Below are 19,874 nucleotides of genomic sequence, written 5' to 3'. Positions count from 1 at the left end.
AAAATTTGACTCCTAGTGCTTTTTATTGTCCATCTGCTTTATGAGGACTTTGCTGGAATTCTTCCACTTTTGCATAGTAGCTGTTCCTTGTCTCGTGACCCTTAGGAGGTTTCCTTTGTGCTTTCTTTCCTCTGGTAGACATAACATTGAGTACTTGAAAGGATTGCCAGGCACTAATCTCCAGCTGTATTCAACTAATCCCGCTTCAAGGTAGGACTTGGATGTAAGTCAGTTCTTGCTGATACTGGCAGAACGCCCGCAGATAAGGGACGAGCAGTCTGGATTGCCACTGGAAGAGTACACAGAGGGATGAGTGTAGGGTGCTTTTCACAGTAGCCAGGTCAAGATATCAATGCTGATGTTGAAATAAGCTTTGCTTTTCCCAAGGCGGTAAATTGCCTTTGTTACCGGCGCTGTAATGCATTTGTGTCTGCTTAAACGTTGCCAATGGAGAGAGTGCCATGGGAAAAGTTGTGTCGCTTGCCTGACAGCCCCCCAGCGCGTGCCTGTGCATGCGTTAGAGCCGAGTGTTCGTTCCGTTCTGCTACGCCTCTGCTTTCCTGGTGTCTTGGGTCTTTTTCAGCTCCCTCCAGGCAACCGAGTCAGTGCAGTGCCGTACCTAAGAGCGAAGGCAAATGTCTAGGAGCAAAGTTCTCCCTTGTTCCGTTGTCTGGTTCAGGGATCAAGGCAGCTCTGTATTTTTTCACGGTGGGAGCTGGCTTATCCCGCAGTAGAGTGAGCGGCTGGCACTCTGCTGTCAGGGGCTGGCGGCTGCTTATCTGCGGGGGGTGTCGGGATGTGACGGCTTAATGGGAGAGCAGCGAAGCTGTCCTGCTTTTTTTGTGTTTTAAGTTACAGAGGTTAGGTACAAGGGGGGTGGAAGATCTAGCATAAACTCCTAAAAGGCCTTGCTTTTCCATAGTTCTGGAAAAAAGAAGTCTTAGCTGAATGTTTTTGATTACTTGTCCTTGGTACAAAAGCAGCTTTTCTCCCACTACTGCTGCTGTTCCAAAGCAAGGATTGCAAGAGTGCCTGAACTTCAGAGAGAAGCAATCTTTGCTGCACCTCTTTGACGTCGAGGAAAGCTGCTGTACCTTTTTGGCCAGAACATTTACCTGCAGAGAAACAGCAAAGGGCTCGTGTAACTTGGGGTCTTGTGTGTACAGGCGATTTTTGTGGCAAAGTGTCAATCACCTCTGCTTTCCCTGTGATACGCGTTAGGGGTGCTGTGGGGACAAGGGGAAAATGCAACCTTTCCTGCCTCCGGCAGTGTTTGTCCCTACAGGAAGGGGACAGCCTGTTCTGATGAGGACAGTGTCTGGTGGCAGCAGCCCTGGGGAGCCAGCACATTGATCAGGGCAGAAAGCTAAACGGCAAACGCTTGGTTCGCAGTTAAAGGCACCCCATCCTGCTGATACGCAGGTATTCCCTCCCAGGTCCTGCTGACGGGCAGCAGCCCTTTGGCTGCCATGAGACAGGCGAGATGAAGGGGCCGCGGGGCCCGTGCGGTCTGCCTCGGGAGAGGGAACAGTCGCTTGTCCCAGAACCCACGCTGATGGCCACAGCTCTGCAGCGCCAGCTTCCCTGCGGTGTTACTGTAAGGTGGGCGGAGGACAGTGTGCCGGGTCTCCGATCACTTTGGGAGTGTTGTGAGATGGATGCTGGAGTCTGACTCTGGCAGTTGTGCCTAAAAGTTCTATTTTGTTTCTGAAGACATCTACTTTTCTTCCTAAACAGCCTGAGTAACTAAAGATCCCCAGTATAGCCAGTGCCTGGCCTTGGACACAGGAGCCAGAGCAAGCTGCACAGGCTTTTACCTGAATGCTTAAGGAAAGCTAAAAGTAGTAGTTAAAAATATATCGGAAGTCCTTTGCTTGCAGAAGATGAACCCTGAGCAGAGCAAATGAGGGGTGGCAGAGCAGCGACTCTCCTTATGGCCACCAAAGGTAGAGCAGGAGAAACACTAATCCCCTGCACAGCCTCGTCACCAAGAGGATTAGGCAGGAGTTTATCGTGGCCGAGCAGCAGCCGAGAGCTGACACCAGGCAGGAGGGGCAGCAGCCGCCCCGGGAGGGGTCCGTGCGTGGTGCATTGCCAGGTAAGGGGGCAGAGCTGGGGAGGGGGAGCAGGCATCCCCACTGAGCACATGCCCCACGTGCTGGGATCTGGCCCCCAAACACTCGCCCTCCCTTTTGCTAGCCTGGCACTCGGCGAGCCGGGCTGGACACCGGCGTGCGGTGGTGCACCCCGCGGCTGCCACGCGTCCCTCCAGTGCGCAGAGTGTGGCAGGTGAGCGCGGCAGCGGCTCCCGGGGGTGCGGGCACATCACCTCTCCATCTCCTGGTCTGCAGGGTCCCCATGGGCAGGCAGCGCGGCCCGCCGGTGCCGAGGTGGAGGCAGCTCCTGCGTGCTGGGTGCTGGTGGCTCCTGTCGCTCTCCGGGACGGCGCTGCGGGGGCTGCGGTGGCTCTGGAGGCTGGCGTGGGTGGGTACCGCGGGGCCTCTTCCCCGAGGGCCTTCATGCACTTGTGTCGGCTCCAAACGTGGCGCGTGCCCACAACCAGGGGCCGGAGCATGGGGTGGGGGTGCTGCTGGGGCTCCAGCTCTGTACTGGTGGTGCTGGGCGCTGTGGTTCGGTGTGGCTGGGGCAGCTGTGGTGGGGGTCACCATGCCATCTGACAGCATGGCTGGGGGATCGGGACCCTCGTCCTTGGGATTTGGCTCTTGGCTCAAGGCACTGTATGGTGCTGCCCACCAAGAGCCCTGGGGACGTGGGGACATTGCTCTGGGCTCTGCCCGCCCCGGGGCAGGTTTGAATCTGCTGCTCTCACCGCACGGCCACCGTCCTCTCCCCCAGTACCTGCTGATCTGCTACAAGAGCTGCTGGGACGGCGCCTTCCAGGTCACCGAGGAGGTAACTCCCCAACGTGCCGCCACGCCGCGGGGGCTGCGGAGATCTCCGACCCCCTGGGACACGGCTGAGCCCGGTGACGTGGTCTGTTGGGTGGCCCTGTGGCACCAGCGGGGCTGTAGGTCCCCAGGGCATGGCACGGCAGGGTTCCCCAGTCAGAGTCGGTGCCGGGGGCCAGCTGGGCTCAGCTGCCCGTGGACATGTCAGTCCCCACTGTCCGTGGCGGCTTTCAGCTCGGCGCAGCACTGCGGTTGAGGCTGGAAAGTGGCAGCGAAGGGAGTGAGGAGGAGGATGGGGTCTCCACTTCTGCGCTGGAGCCTGGGCAGGCAGGTGGGTCCCCGGCACGGCGGTGTGGGCAGGCGGGAGGGTCCCTGGTGCAGAGGCCGGGTGGGGCGGGCGTCGCGGGAGCTGAGCTGTGGTGCCAGGGCAGTGGTGGAGCGGCAGCGGCGCAGTGATGCCAGTGAGGCTGTGCTGGGGAGGCTGGAGGCACTGGAGGCCGACGTCCGCTTCCTCTGCACCGAGCTGGGCGCCGAGAAGCTGCTGTGGAGCAGCCGGTTCCTGGAGCTGCTGCGGGAACAGCAAGGCCTGCGCCAGCGGGTGAGTCCCCCGTGGGGCCCCCAGCCCCCCCGGTCCCCTCTGGTACCCCAGACCCTCACACCCCGTCCCAGCTGCAGGAGCGCCCATGGCGATGGGACAGCGGTGACAGTCCCGAGCTGCTGGGGGAAGCGGAGGACCAAAGTGCCAGTGGAAGTGAGGGAGAGAGCCCGGCAGGTAGCGGCTGGGGACTTGGGGGGCATGGGGGGGACGGGGAGCGAGTGGTTGGGGAGGGGAGGACCTGCAGCCAGAGCTGGGGATGGGGCAATGTGCTGAGCTCTGCCAGTGGGCACTGGTGGGCACTGGGCTGCCCTGGGAGGTACTTGGGAGGAGAGGGTGCCAGGGAAGGCTCCCAGTCCTCTGCACCAGTCGCCACCAGGAGCCTGGCTGGGCGGTCCCGCACTTGGCAGAGCTCCAGCCGTCGCTTCCCCTCTCGCCCTTTTGCTCTGTTAAAGGACGCCGGTGGATGGAGCCCCCCTGGCAGCCGGCCCCGGGCAGCCTTTTGGGGCCAGCGGCTCCGTGACAGGCAGAAAACGTAAGTGAAGGTGTAAGCAGGGCGTTGGCGAGACAGGAAGGAGCCACATGTCCCTCCCTGCCCAGGCACCGCAGGACATAGGCCAGGACGGCACGGTCCCGATCATGTTCCTGTGTCCCTGTATGTGCCTCCATCCCTCAGTGCCAGCCGGGCCCTGCCCTGTCCTGCCCAGCCCTGCCCATTCAGCAGAACTGCAGCCATTTCCCAGAAGCGGGAACCAGCCGGGAGGCAGCTCAGGGTGAGCCGCTGCCTCCTGGGCTGCCCAGGGCAGGTCACAGCCACCCCTCGCCCAGGGCCACCCCTGGGGCTGACTGTGCCCTGGGCGGGTTTTCTCTGGTGGAGCCCAGCGAGGAGCATCTTCCTGATCATCTGCAACTTGTTGGGAGCTTCCAGGAGCAAGGAGTAAGGTCACCGCCAGCTCCCGGTCACCTTGCACAAGCTGGAGATACTGGGGCCACGGATGGATTGCAAAACCCAAGCGCTGCCCTTTTTACTTCCTCCTTGGCCAGATAACTCCCCTCCGTCAGCTGCTCTGCACACATGTTGCAACTCTCGGCCAGCTCCTTGCAAGAGCACGCAGGGGGAACCGGCTCTCCTGGGGGAGCTGAGGGGCCCTTGTCCCTAGAGAACGGCTCAGCCAGGGATGCTGTGCCACGGCAGTGCCAGCCCTGAGTGGAGCAGGCTCCGAGCTGCACGGGGCACGCCTGAGCAAACCCGCCTCTGCCCCCTCCATAGTGCTGTGTTGGGTCAGTCAGCCCCTGGCCCAGCAAAGGGAGAGGAAGCGGTGGCGGGGTGGAGGAGGGCGCTGAGCCTCCCACCCCCAGGAGGGCAGATCCGACACGGCCACAGGTCCCCCCACACGCGGCAGGATCGGCCTTGGGCTCCTGTGCAAGGCGTGGGGGTGAAGGGCCGCCCTGTGCCCAAGCCCTGGTCCAGCCTCGGGGGGCTGCATGCTGCTCCCACCCTGCCCCAGGCTCCCCCTGCGGCTGCCAGCTGCTGCTCTGCTGCTGTAAAATACAGGCGGCCACTTTCCACATGGTTGTGTTTGCTTGGTCTTTCCACTGCACGGGCTGGGACAGCTGTGCCACCACCATGCTGCAACGACCCTGGTCCCACAGCTCCTTGGGGAGGGGGTGCCAAGACAAGCTCTGGCTGAAGCAGAGAGGGGAGCGGTCCCCAGCCCATGGCAACCGGGGCGCCTGGCCCAGAGCGGCGTGTGCCGCAGCGGTGATTCAGTCAGGGAAGTGTTCACTGCAAACATGAACTGTGCTGCTGAGGGGAGCGTGTGGCAGCAGCACTTCCCGCCCGGGAGATAATCCTGCCTTGCGAGAAGGCTATGCAAACCAGCCGCTCCTCGCCACGAGATGGGCAAACTCTTTTCATCGCTGTTCCCACTGCTCAAACTGTGTCTCGCCAGTCCTGTGCGCACAGTCCTTCCCCGCAGGCCCCGGCACCGCGCCGCCTGCCACCGTCAGCTCCCTACACCCTTGGCAGCAGTGACCCCACAAGTGTCTGGCACTTAATAACTCCCCAAAAGTGCCAGGTGAAGGGGGAGCGAAGCTACTCGCTGGCAACCAGCCTACTGCAAAGGCTGTAGCTGCCCCTGAGAGAAGGCAGCCGCTAATACAGGGACATCTGCCCTCTGGCAGATCTGCGAGATCTACAGGCGCAGCTCGCTAGGAGCCCGGCGATGCCACCGCACACGTACACCAAGACCCGGCCTGTGCATTAGGCAGGGAACACAGTGCTGAACAAATCTGTGCCCAGAACTGGCTCCCCGCTCCCCGAGCAGGGCAGATGCCCTGATCCCCCACACAGGCAGGCATCTTCCTCTGGGCCAGGCCAGAGGAAACTCCAGTTTCTCCTGCCTCCTCTCCAGCTGCTGCTCACTATGGGCTGGAGTTTTCACTTGGGGTCAGTGCAAAGAGCTCCCCGTGGCACACGGCTGAGGGTCTACCAGTGACCCTGCTCCTTGCAGTCCTGCAGCCCTGAGAACTGGCCTCCAGCCCTAAGGCTTTTATGGGAATACTTTCATTCTGCTTTTATTGCCAGCACCAGGCAGACTTGTCTGATGCTGCTTGGGAATTAACCCCGGAACACTGTGGAACAGCTGCCTGGACCCCGGGCCTGCTGCCGTCCCCAGGGCCCTGAAGAGCACATGGAAACCATCTCGACAGCCGCCACTGCAGCCTCCGCGCCCACCCCAGGGAGCTGGCTGGATGCAGGGACTGGGGACAGGCTCCTACAGCAAGCAGGGATTGTTCCTCCCAACGTGCCCATGCAATACCCCGCATCAGGGAACTGATGCAATGCAAATAACAGCAGCCTGACTCATCCTGCACCGACCTGGCTCCTGCACGGTGTTTGAAGTGGGACAGCTCCACACTTCTTAGAAATACCAAAATAAATCAGGTCCTGCAACTGAGCCACTCTTGGGTCCCTGCTGCAGCAAAACCCCAGACCCAAATTGGCCATCCCCTCTCCTGCAGGAATCACAGCAGCATCCACACAGAGACCTCAGGAGCACCGGCGATGTCAGACAGCAGCTTTGCAGCGACGTGACAAGGTCCCGGCCCTGCTGCAGCCACAGCTCAGCTCTCCTGAGGCAATCCACAGGGCTGTGCTGGAAATCCCCTGCCAGCCCCGCTCTGACAGCAGCTCAGCGACTCTGCCGTGGACAGGGTTTTAGGAGGTGGGGGCTGAAATCAAGCAGCATTAGCTATATTCACCAGCTCTTCCTCCCCACCGGAGCAGCCCCCCGTGGGTGGGCAGCCCCCGCTGCAGCACTCTCACCACACTGCCTCGGAGTGAGGCAATAGCTGCCTCGCAGGCTGCGGAAACCTTTCCCCCCAGCCAACACGCCATGCAAATCCTCCTGATCTATTGCTCAACCAGATGCTGTATTTACTCCAAAACATTTGTGCAATGCAGGCCTTCGGGGGCGCGGGGGATGCACGCCGGGCCACCGGGAAGCTCAGGGCGGCTTCTCGCTCATGGCCCGTGGCTTCGCCAGAAGGGCTGAGCTGGGTGCTGCTCCCCCGCATCGCTGCAGCAAGGGGTTTAGCTTTGCTCAGGGCAGCCTGCTCAAGGAGAAACTGAGGCAGAGACACAGCACTTCTGCTGCCCTCACGCAACTCCTCAAGGGAAAACTTTTCACAGGCAAACCCTGGCCTTAGGGAGCGCAGGGGTATTCAGGGCCTAAACCCCAAGGCACTGAGGAAGACTGGTGACAGGCAAACTGAAAAATGCGTGGCTGGAGGGTGAGCACCGACAGGTACCTGCAGAGGCAGCACTCTGCCATCCCCAGCACCACCAGCCTGCCTGGCTCTGCCTGCTTTCCCTCCCTCTGGCAGGACCCAGACCCTCACCAGCTGTTGTACCTTTCTCTTTCCTTTGGTGCAACATTTACTCTGTGGAGTTACTCTCTTCCTGCCTTTCTGTTTTACAGCAAGGCTGTACCCCAAACTGCCTCTGAAACACACAGTGCAGAGCTGCTGCCGTGCTCGGGACACCTCTTCCTGTCTGCAGGGAGAGAAACAGCCCTGCAGCCTCAGAGTTGGGTGAAAACAGCGGTTTGATGCTGAACCTGTTTCCTTGTAAGGTGGCCTGCCCCAGACGGGCGGTATCACCGCAGCCCCCATGTGACACCACACATCTGTGCTTCCATTACATAGCAGCCCCTTTCCCACGGCCCGTACAGGAGCCTTGGGTCAGATTCCTGCCTCTGGAAACGCCTTAAAATGTTAGAGTTGAGCTAGCCACATCCTGGAAATCCCCCGATGGGAGGGAACCAGATGGGTTCAAACGAAAGTTCAGCAAGCAAGAAGGGCACAAGGCAGCTGGCGCGGGGGAGAGGCGAGCAAACCCTGGAGAGCAGGCTGGGGCCCCGCAGACACCGGGTGCCTCATCCCTGCCGGGCTGGGAGCCGGGGGCTGCATCCACTGCCCAGGGCCCTTCCTGGGTCACCGCCCAGCACAGAGGAAGGAGAGACAAGATTCCAGCAGTCTCTACCCTGACCTCTGCCACAGCACAACTTCCCATTTCTTCCTTCCCTCTTTTGAGTATTGATTTTAAAAAAAACAAAGTCAAGATATTCTGCAGCACTGACTTCTGAAGGAGGGCTCTTCCCCTGCCTGTTCATCCTTTTGTTGTGCAGCAGATGATACTTATTACCTTTTCCATCTATTTCTAGCACAACTGGGAAGGCAAAGAGGAGAATGTTCTCCTTCTCTACCCCCAAAACACACGGGTGGACCCCTCATTCCTCTTTACAAGCGCCCTCACTCAGCCTCTTCTCTTTCACATCAAAGTTTTTCCTAACCCACCCTCCCTGGTTCCCTTTACACTGCATTGGGGAGGATGCAGCCACAGCAATCTCCTCGTGCTGAGAGCAGGCACCCGGCTCGAGCAGGAAGCACCACAGATGACAAGTGAGAATGACTTGACCACTGCTGGAGGGTGAAGGATGACACGCTCGATTTGGAAGGAAAGAGCTAGTGATGGATGCGCTCACCAGACTTGTCTTGCAGAGCTCACAGCTGTCCAGCCAGCTCCCATTGGCCCCACTGTCCAACAGAAATAGCCTTGGGTCATCTCAGCAATTGTCCTTCTCTTTCCCATGGTTGTGCCCTGACACTTTTCAGGAGCCTTCTGCACCCCATTCTCCAGCTCAGCCTGGAAGCTCCCCCTTTCAAAGAGAACAGCAGTGATTCCTCACCCCGTCGGGGTAAGAAAAGCTGCTCAGAGAGGAGCCAGCCTCCTGCAGGGCTCGGCACAAGGCTTTACCAACGGCACAAGGCTGACAGGATGAAGGCAGGGCAACCCTGCTGAAGTACAGGAAACTTTCAGCAGGGTGCCTGTGTGTGACCTCCTTAACTTTAATAGATCAGTAAGTTGACAAGAAGATCTAACCTATTTAAGATGGATAAGAAACACAATGCAAATGCACAGCAGTCATGACAGGTCCTCCCCGCCGATGCACCCCAAGGAAGCGGTAAGCCACAGGATGCGTCTTGAAAATTCCACAATAACAGCACAGCGAGAGCCTGCCCGAGCGCAGCAGCCCGCGGTGCGCAGGGAGGCAGCTCCTCTGACTCAGTGCGGACAACCGTGCGGGGGGGAAAAATACGCAGCAGTGACAGTTCTGATCAGTATTCCCCACATTTCCCGAGCTCCTGGGCACCACAGCGAACAGGTCCACCGGGATGCCTGGCACAGGAGGAAGCAGTACTTACACTCAAACACACAGGGTGCTCCAGCGGCAGGAGGTGCAGGTTCACTCACGCAGAAGCCTTGTGTGAGAGAATGAAAGAATTCAGAGAAACAGTGGCTGGATTTCAGCTGGGTTTTCTGGGTGGCATGGCAGCATACACAGCAGAAGTTTGGGGGAATAATTTTGACCAAATTTGTGTTAGGGACTGACCCTCCCAAATTGCTCCGTGTGCCACCAGGACTGTCACTGCAATAGAAAAGGGCCGTTAACATCATAACCAAAGTCACCACCAGCTCTTCCTTTCCTGGTTATGGTAATGAACCTCTGTGGTTCTGCACATTCCTTTAGTTGTTTCAGTCCAGCTTTGATAGAAGTAAAAATAAACACTCCCCCCACATCTACACATCCTGCAAAACTAAAATTATCTATTACGGTATTTTACAGGAAGACCACCCTTAAAATCCTGCTACAGGATTTTTCAACTACAGACCCCACTACAAGCAGCAGAAAAGTCTTCACCTGGTTAAAAGGTCTGATCAAGTCTATGATGCATCACTTAATCCCCTCCCCACCAAGACCCTAGCCATCATACCCGCACAGAGCCACATGAGCTTACTGTCACTTCAGATGATGTCCTCAGGAGGCCTCCTCCCCCACAGCAATAAATGACCTTTCCGACTGTGAGGTTTCAGATTTTTTTTGAAACAAAGCACTATCTCCAGGAGCACCTGCTTCCCTTGTTTTTGATTAACTAGAAATAGTCATTGCCCTGTATTAAATTAAGAGCACAAATTTGAATAAAGACCATAAAGTTATTTAACAAGTCAGATAAGAACATGCTGTACAGCAGGTAGGAGGGGAAGATTCTTATACAGAAATGTGAGCATTGATATTCCTACTGCATTTCCTTCCCAGTTCATAAAAAAGCTTTAGAGGAAAGTCTTGACATGTTACAGTTAGCATATTATCATACTCAACATCTGACACAGATGTGCTATATAACTGGATACAATATGTATTTATTTCCAGACTGTACTGTGGAATTGCCCATTAAAACTGAAGCACAGCCTGCACTATTCATTCCAAAGTAGTGCACAGCATACTACTCTTTAGCACCCAAGACATCCAACAACGCTGCAGTTCTCATCCGGCAGTCAGAGCCACATGCAACACACTGCTGCCTCATTGCACCTCGACTGCCAGTGCATCCCCTGTGCAGTGAGCTAACTTCAGTAACACCAAATAAGCAGTAAACACTGGACATGCTATTATCTGCTACAGCAATTTGGAGCAACTTGATTTTTTTGACCTGTCACACTGCATCAATTAACAAGCCTGTCAATATCCAGCCATCAGACTGTTGCTGCCATCAGACTGCATACGGAGATCTAAGATTGTCAGAGGAACCCCAGTGAGGAAGGATAATTTCTCTGACTTCCCTGGAAAGCCAGCCAAAATGTTGAATGGTCTTCCAAAAAGCCACCAGAGACCAAATAATTCAACTCAGCAGTTTTTATTCAGGTAACACAAGTTCTTACTTTGCCATGGCTTTCACACGGCTGCCTCCATTCAGTACATAAACTATATACTGCATAATGATATAGAAAGTTCAGTAAAATGTCAGCTTGTGAGTATAAAATGTTAATCTTCTGATTGCTAGAGAAGAAGCATATATCAGCATTCCACCAGAAAAACAAAAAACACCACGCCAAATAACACAATGGCTGAGTCGAGAATAGTACTAATTAAAAACAGCATCAAGCAGCACGTTGCTGGACAATAACATTAAATTACAGGAAAAATGGTTTTTACAAATATGCAAAGTATCAAGTTACTTAAAATTAAGAAGCATTTTGCTTACTAACATGAAACATTACTAATTTGTAATGTATCATAATTAACCAGGTATACAGGTTTCTGTGTCCCTGTGGTTTTTATGGCACATGGTGCCAGTCTGGGTAGGTCACTCCTTGGACAGTCAGAGGGAAGAACAGTAACAGACAAAACCGCTTCTGAAGAGGGTTCTCAGAAACAGCTGTATTCCACTCTCCCCTTCGTAATTTGCCACTCAACAACCTTGGTTTAACCACAAGATGGACATATTTAAAAAACATTAACAAAACACACAGATACAATGTGTATCAACAAATCAACTGCTTCTGGCCTGCAAGTGCAAGAAACATCTTCGCATTCTAAGCACAATGAAATTCCAGGACCAGAACCAATTACTACAGCAATTGGTTTTGCATATTTAAAATCTGTTACAGTATCTACAGTAAAAAACATCTTACAGAGTAAGAGGGAATGAAAGGGGAACAGTCTTACCAAATAAGTCTTATTCTACATTTTTGGATGCTGCTATAGTTTGACAAAGCTGAAGGGGACAAGAAAACATTAGTAAGAAGGAAGATGAAGCAACAGTTTTACAGAGAAAAATATTAAGGAATTCTCAGGAACAGTACTGGCAGCAGTCCAGACATGACTACAGCTGTTTTACTGAATGCTCAAAACTATTGCTGTCTGAAAACAAAAGGCACATAATCATAAATCCTCCTTGTCAGTGTTGTACAGAGATAGCCTAAGACAGGTTACCAGGCAAGGTCAATGTTTTAGAGCAGCATCAACAGTGTGGTCATCCACATGTTCCGACAACTGCATTTTTCAGCAAACGCTGAACACACAACTCGCATGTAGCTTTGGAGCAGTGTCAGACCTCCCATCCTGAGAAAGGATTGCACTCCTAGCTCCCCTTATTTCTGGGAGCTGAGCAGCTTGCTAAGCACTTGTGGTACATATTGGAGAATTGCCTCATCTCAGGAAGGCAAGCTTAAGTGGGAGGGGTATGGAAAGCATCATTAAAGAAGTGCACCAATAAAACCAAATTAAAGTCAGCTAAACCTAGCTTCATATTAGATTTATAATCCAACATTTTCCACAGATCTTCATGGTAGGATTTAATAAAGAGGCTTAGTTAAGAGCTAAGAACAGCCCTGACAATGCATTTCAGTCTTCACAAATAAGCCTCATGCCACTGCAAAGGTAGTACCCCCTTATCTTTCACAAGCCCTGCGGAGTCCTCCCTCCGTATGCCTGATAATACACTAAGCCATCTCAAAACTGAAGCTAATGGGAGAAGGTCACATTCAGTTCTGAACAACTGCAGGAATTTAGGGTGTGCAACCCCAAAGGAAAAATCCTGCTCTGAAGCTGCAGCCTCTTCTCCTGTTCAGCACCCAGAGCCTCTTCAACAGGCTCTGGGGAAGATGGGACCCTAGGGTGCTCTCACGTCTAAGAGGGGCACACTGTCATGTCTAGACCAGAATTTGCTGTGAGCATACCACATCTGCTATCCAGCCTCCAACGGGAGCCTGGTACTTCCAAGGAATAAGGAGGAGCCCTCAGAAGGCATCCACAGCAGCTACAGAGTGCTAACACCGCCCCTCAAGCTTTTCACATGCCTGGCTGCCCTCGGCATCTGCCTCATATACCTGGGTTCTGAGACTTGTACGTTAGTATCTCTGCAGCTAGCCTTTGGGGATCCAGCAGCTGAGGGAAACGGCTCATCACAGCATCAACTAAATGGGGATGGAAAATGCCACACAGCTTGACATGCACATTGGCCCGTTCCTCTGCGAACTGGTCAGAGACAGCCCACTGGCAGGAGTCCCCGTACGCTGGCCCCGGGGCTCTCTGTACCGAACGAGGATCTCGCACACTGGTGGATCTCACCTGAGGAGGCGGCATCTGGTATGGTTCAGACCAGTACTCACGAGAATGGGCTGGAGAGGCATTATACTCATTGGGCAGACTGTATTGCCCAGCATTAGCTGGGTGTACAGGTACTCCATAGCCTGAGAAAGAGTGAGGCGGTCCCGAGCGAGATATCTCGGGGCCATACTGCAAGAAGCTAGCACCAGAGGAAGAAGATTTATGGGAACCATGCTTGTAAGAGACCAGACCATTTTGCTCTAAGCTGGGAGAATGTGGGTAGACAGGTCTCCGCCTACCGCAGGTGCAGACTGCCACCTGATCGGCATGGGAATGATCACAGTGACTGGCAGATCTGTAAGGCCACATGTCAGATAGTTGGTTCTCCAGAGACCCAATGCCTGAGTCGAGATGCTCCTGAGAGATATAAGACAGAGAGTCCATATGAAGCTGCTGGTACCTGTCAGAGGACCTGTGGCTCCCACTGTTAGGAGGGACACTGCCTGACACACAGCCTTTGACCTGAAGCGGAACATCGCTGGGCTTTGCTTTGTGGGTCAAGCTTTTTCTCTCTGCAGAGACCTTCTGCAAAGAGCTTTTATCACTTTCTGTGGGCAGAGAGCACAAGAGCTCTGCCTGGGAGCCTCTTTTGCCCTTTTTTTCCTCCTTGGCACTGGTACTTCTGGTAGGAGACAACCTTGCATTGGCTCGGAGTTCATCAGCTAATGAGCGCTGGGGCTGATTGATCCTTTCAGGGTGATAGAATTTACACTTAATTCCGTAAGTGCATTTCTTCCCTGCAAGGAAAGGCAGAGCATGGAATGAGCAGGGAATGACCAGCTGAATTTTACTAAATGTATGAATTACACTTGCACGGACACCTCAGTCTTCATGTTTAGAAGGCAGGTCTTACCATAAGGGCACTGTTGTTTCTTGTGTTCTGGCACCACAGGTTTCTTTCTGAGAAAGTTATCCAGGCTGGGGCCATGTCGCCCTAAGGGATCATCTGGAGGCATAAACCTAAAGAAAAATAAATCTCAATCAGGAGCAGTTTACTTTCTTGGGTCAGGGTTTCATTTCTTCTTGAAGTCTCCCATTTCATTGAAGATTAAAAACCATCAGAGCCCTGAAAAGCTTTCCCATTTCATTGCAGAGACAACCCTCCTGTCACCTGGTAAAGACCAGCATGAAATGCTTCACTTCAGGCACAGAAGAGGTTTTGTGCTCTATTGCTGACCAGAATTAGTACTCGCTGCTGGGCCTGCTAATGATTGCTCTGTGAGGAAATCAAGCCCTGGAGCTCTCCTAGGAACTCCACTACAGCAGAGCTTCTAGCTCCAAACCATGAACAGCTAATGTGATGACTCCAATTCCTTATGCCTTTGTACCTCACTGCAGTTGGGCAGTTCTTCCCACCACACTTCCTTCTACAAAAAAGATATCCCTACAGGGTTTTTTTCATTCCGTACGAGCATTTTTCTCTTTTCATGCATCACTTGCTATTGCTTCATTAAAACAAGACAGCACACTCACACGGATCTTTTTTAAAAGCAAAGGAAGAATGGGAACATACTTGTCATTAACAAAGGAATACATCAGCAGACGCTCCTCAATGAATTTCTTCCACTCAGGACGCTCGTTCTGCAGGTCCCGATAAGTATCGTTAGAAACCACAATGCCATCAGACTCATGTGCCAGTTTCACAATGAATCGATCATCATAACAGACAACACGCTTGCCTCCAACACGCCTGGAAGGAGTGAAGACCAGAATTTTCTTCTTTTCAAGGTCACGGAGAATGTACTGGTCTAGAACAAACACAACCATGAACACACTTACACAGCCCAAAGGCCTTCACACAGATAAAGTAACATTATAAATAAATGACAAAATTCATGTCAAGTCATTTCATCTCTCCACAACCCAGCCTGTATTCTCATCTCTTTTCTTATACCATCCATCAGGCTGTCAGAGGTGGAAGCCTAGCCCCAGTGCCTGCATGGCACCCGAGAACACTCGGAGCCCACCACAGAGGCTGCTGTAATACAGCAAGTCCCATCCATGCATGCAAAGTGGGATTTGCATTTAAGACTGGCAGGCTGGTATCTTTTGTAGTGCCATACTACATGCAGAGATTCCCGAGTAGAGTTACTTAGAAATCTCAGCTGTTTGCAAGTTCAGAGCAAACTCCCCTCAATTTGAATAATTCTGACTAAGCTCCCATCAAGCTTTAACTTCTAGCATGTAGAAATTCTGTACAGTGTCAAATATGTTAGTCAAATACATACAATACATGAAGATGTGTCCCTGAAAGAGGAGAAAAATTCAAGTAATAAAAGACAAGAAGTTAGGAAGCAGAGTAGTACTACATTCTTTGTTCTCTAAATTATTCCAACTGATCCAGGCAAGAACTTGCTTAGGGGAGAAGTTAATGACTAATTCTCACTGGTCAGCTCAGCTTACTGGATCTCCTACTACTCAGATCTTCCATTCATAAGTTAATTACTAACTAGCCAGAACTTTGCAAGCTCATTAAGTGACAAAGCAGTAAGCCTCAAAAGCTACTTTTGGTTTTCATATTTCCACACCTGTTATAAGTACATCTGGTCGTGGCTGCTCCTTCCTCCAAGATGGCACAAAGACTGTAATATCCTTGTGTCCTCTGTCCCAAAACCACTGGACAGCCAGAAGGATACCGCGGCAGGAGAACACTTCTTTATTTCCATGGCTGCATCGAAGAAGAAAATTAATGATTTCAATATTCAGGTTATGTACAGCCTAGTCAGGCAATACACTAAGCAAATGGATCCAGCAATTCAGACAACCTTTAGGGAAGAAGTGTTAAGAGTAGCACAACCAGTATTTGTTGCTCATCTTGTGTAAATAGCAGCACTAAGATCTTCACAGAATTATTGTTGCTTTTGGCACCTCAGTATACCAATAAATACCCAAATCCTCACTGGGAGGGAGAAAGCAGCTGTAACTGTTGCAGCTGCTCTGAAGCAAAGGCTCTGTTTCAACTCTGGACTCCAGATCTTTATTTTTAGCCCTGAGTACAATGTGATCCTGAACACCCTTTGTCCTATTCCACCAGCTAATGCCAGTGGCTAACCTCTGCCAGTGTAAACTGCACCCAAAACACTAGGTGTTTTGCTTGTAAAGTTATTCTGATAACTGAAGGAAAACAAGACATTTTACACACTCTTACCTCAAGGACATCAGCACTGAGGAAAGATGCTTCTTCATTACATTATGGCCCAAAAAGTCAGTTACAAATGCACTACTTGCACGAAATAGCAACACCTCCTGTTAACAGGGTCAGTGCTGAATGTCTTAATAGCACTTGGCAGTTTGAGAACAAAGCTTGACAACAGTGTCAGAAGCTACATACCAATGCAAAAAGCTGCTTCTTAATCATTTATTAGGTCATATCAATAAGTTTCCAGAACTTCTAAGAGGAAACTACCACTCCTGTTTTACAAGTGCCAGTATTTACAGTGTAATCAGCTCTTCTGTTGATAATGGTTCTGGCAAACTTTCAACATTTCTGTATTACAGCCCGATTTGTCATTCTGGGGATCTAAGAGCCTGCGTTTCCTCATGACTCTGGTAAGATGTACTATACTGAAGATAACTGGTCTCATAATTCAGTAAGATTTTCCCCACCTGGGCACCACCCCTGCCCCAAGTCTTACTCTTCCCATCTACACTTGAATGACACTCCCACTACCACATTGCATGCCAGTGAACTCCTCCATAAAGTAATTACTAAAGGGCTTACACCCCAGGAGAGGCATTGCTAAGAAGCTCTACTGCTGTAGTACTACTAGAAAGAAACTGTACTTCTGCCCTCACCCTTCCCTGAAACTATGAAGAAAATTGAAGAGTTGTACCAAAATACTAATTCTAAAAGAATTTAGCGACATTTAGCGACAAAACTAACACCTACCGAGACACCTAACGTATCTTCATTAAGAATCCCAAAGTACAGAAAGGCTGACATTAACAATCAGAAGAAAGATGCTCTACCAGTGTTCTCCAATGTCAGATTGGTTTTGCTATAGATAGCCAGACACAGGTTACCAGAATCTTTTAGAGAAAAATGCAAAAAGCAGATTTTTTTTTTTTCTTTTGAGTCCCTGCTACCAGTCTCAAATGTACAGAAGGTAGCTAATTGGGCTGATCTGATTTGGCAGCAGCCAAGAAAAAATTCCCTTAGAAGGAAGTAAAAGCTAATTTCCACTATGATTTGCATATGTTTGTCAAGAGCTGTTCAGGGAGGCCGCTGTACACACTGCAAATGAATCAGCAGGGAACATCACACCATCAATACAGGAAGTTTCAGAATGGAATTCCCCTTCTAGCAAATTGCTTAAAAAAGCCAGACTGCTTTTCTCATGTCAAACTCTGTCCTATTGGCAGCATTATTACCACCTGACCTGCCCTGAGTCATATTTGCTGTGATCTCTCCTGCGCTTTTTGGGATAACTTTCATGGGTAAGAGGCTCCCCGTTCAAAAAACACAACAATTCTGTTGTGTAAGCCTGAGCACTTATCTAAGGCAAACTTCACCGCAAGAGTCACACTTATCAGCCCAGGTCTTACAATGGGCCATTCTCCTCAAGTGACTGCACAGCTACTGCAGGAATAGGACTGTGCTCTCCTGCAGACACCCACGTCAAATCTTTTACTCCCCGGTCCTGCTCTGTTGCCATCAGAATTCCTTATTTGCTTGCCCTGGGACTCGCAGGCTCTGTTCGTCAGTGGCACAGCAGACTGTCCCCATCTTTTCTCAGTCCTGTTCTCAGAACTGTCAACCACGGCTTAGAGAAAGCCACACCTGCAAACAAATCTCCACTCAGCACTTTTGCCTTAGACAAAATCTACAGTAATGTGCACAGCAGCTCTGTGTGCACGCAGGTTTATTTTTTATAAATAAGTCTGGGTACGCAAACCTACGCTACAAGACCTATTAAACTAAAACACAGTGAAGGAGGCTTGCTTTTGAACTGCAACGACAAAGCCCAATTCAGAAACCTGGTGCATTAAATTAACGGAGCCCAGACCCCGCTGCGGAGAGGTGGGGAGCGCAGCACCAGGGGTTGGGGTGGGGGCAGACAACGCTCGCCATCATGGGGAACAAAAGCCAAGATGAAAGCAGGGACATCAAGCCAATAAATATCCAGCCCAGAGATTCTGGGTGCCCCATGGATATTAGGGCTCCTGCACTCAAGTTACAGCTCCAATCCAAGCGGCTTCACAGGCTGCCTCTGGTTGCAGTGCCCGACAGGACCTGCGCCATCAGCACCAAACACCCGAGATGCTGAGGGCGAGTCGCAGCCCTGCCTTGGTGACACCATATACTAGAGTGGCCCGTCGACATCTCATCCGTTCTCTGCACTGTACGGAAATTTAACCAAAATACAGGAGTCACAATTTGGAGACTGGTCTCCAATGCAGGAGACAGCTCCGTATTACAAAGCCTTCTCTAATTAAACCTGTAATTATTTATTGAGCAACTTCTTGCTACAGAAACTTACATAAAGCCATTAGGTAAGAGGACAACGTAGCTTCAGTTATCCTCCTCATAAGCTAGAAAACAGAAGGAAATGTCTTTATTTCCCAGAAAGAACGCCCGCTCTTGTCAGAACCGTGTGACCACTGGTTATGGGCTGGCAGAGACCATGGGCAGGAGAGGCCGCCGAGGCAGACTTCATCTGCAAACGTGATGCTCATCCTCCTGAGAGCTATGCACACTGGTGAGGTGCCTTGGAAAATATTACCAGCCCCTACCAGGGCATCCAGCAGTAGCCGTTTGCAGTGAGAAACCCCCAAAGTTTTTCAGACTCCAAGCTCTTAGCGCTCAGCACACCTCATAGCTAGAGGTCACGCAAAACCACCACCTCACCGGGCCAGTGCAGCGAGCACCGACAGCCCCAGGGAGACCACCGTGGCCACCCAGAAACCCCAAACGCACCTCATGGCCACATTGCTGCCATCGATAACGATGGGCTTCAGGTTCTCGCCCTCTGTCTCCTCCGGGGCCGGCACAGGCGCGGGGGTCTTGTTCGCGGCCCCCCCCGCGGGACCAGCGGGGCCTCCTTGGCCTCCGGCGGGGCCTCGGTGGTCTCCCGCTCGGCCGGGCCGTGCTTCACCAGCTCCCCCAGCACAGTGTTGGTGTCGGCGTTCAGGCCGAGCTTCTGCAGCACGACGTGGATCTCCTCCGAGGAGTAGCCCAGCTTGCGGAAGAAGTCCACCTTCAGCTGCATCTCGGCGCTGTCACAGGGCTCCCGCCCGGGGCTCCCCGCCTCCTCGGGCGGCTCCGCGCCGGGCAGGCCGCCCGGGCCGAGGCAGCGGCTCTCGCACGGCTCTCTGGCGCTCATCCTCTCTCCGAGCCGGGACGCCGGCGGCCTGGCAGCCGGGAGCGCCTCAGGCCAGCCCGGGACGGAGGAGACGCTGCCCGCGCTCATGGCTCCCCGCGGGGGACTCCCGGCCGCCGCTCACGCCCCGGACCTGCGGGCCAAGACGGGCGTTAGCAGCGGGCCCCGGCACGCCTCCGCGCCGGCCCCGGCCCCCCCTCCGCGCTCCCGGCCCGGCCTCCGCGGGCCCCGCCAGGCCGCGGCCGCCGCGTGTCGGGCCGGGCCGGGCCCCCCGCCCCGAGGCCGCCCGTCCGCCTCTCTCTTACCGGCCTGCCGCCGACAGGCCGCCGCTGCGTCTCCATGGGGCCGGAGCGGGCCGGGCGGCGGCCGCCGCTTTATACCGGGGCCCGGGCAGCGCCGCGCCAACGCGGAAGGGCAGAGCGGGCGGGGGCGGAGCGGCGGCCGCTTCCCGGTCCGCCCCGCGCCCCGCCCGGCCGCGGCCCCAGGGCGGGGAGGCGGCGCGGCCCGGCCCGGCCCCGGCGTGCGGCCTCGCCTC

At 53.2% G+C, this 19,874-nt stretch overlaps 1 protein-coding gene across 1 annotated transcript; it reads right to left on the bottom strand.

Annotated features, from left to right (window-relative positions):
* Window positions 1-10,754: 10,754 nt before the first annotated feature.
* ZC3H12A (zinc finger CCCH-type containing 12A) lies at window positions 10,755-19,429 on the bottom strand. Its single transcript, XM_050910030.1, is given in 6 exon segments — window positions 10,755-13,756; window positions 13,873-13,979; window positions 14,533-14,767; window positions 15,548-15,687; window positions 18,937-19,033; window positions 19,036-19,429. Coding segments are annotated over 6 exon segments (1,998 nt in total). The 3' UTR covers window positions 10,755-12,731.
* Window positions 19,430-19,874: the final 445 nt, after the last annotated feature.

The sequence above is a fragment of the Gymnogyps californianus genome, chromosome 22 (assembly GCF_018139145.2).
Source record: "Gymnogyps californianus isolate 813 chromosome 22, ASM1813914v2, whole genome shotgun sequence".
Taxonomy (NCBI): Eukaryota; Metazoa; Chordata; class Aves; order Accipitriformes; family Cathartidae; genus Gymnogyps; species Gymnogyps californianus.
Note: the sequence above shows the minus strand (reverse complement) of the source record. Positions and strands in the feature narration are given on the sequence as shown.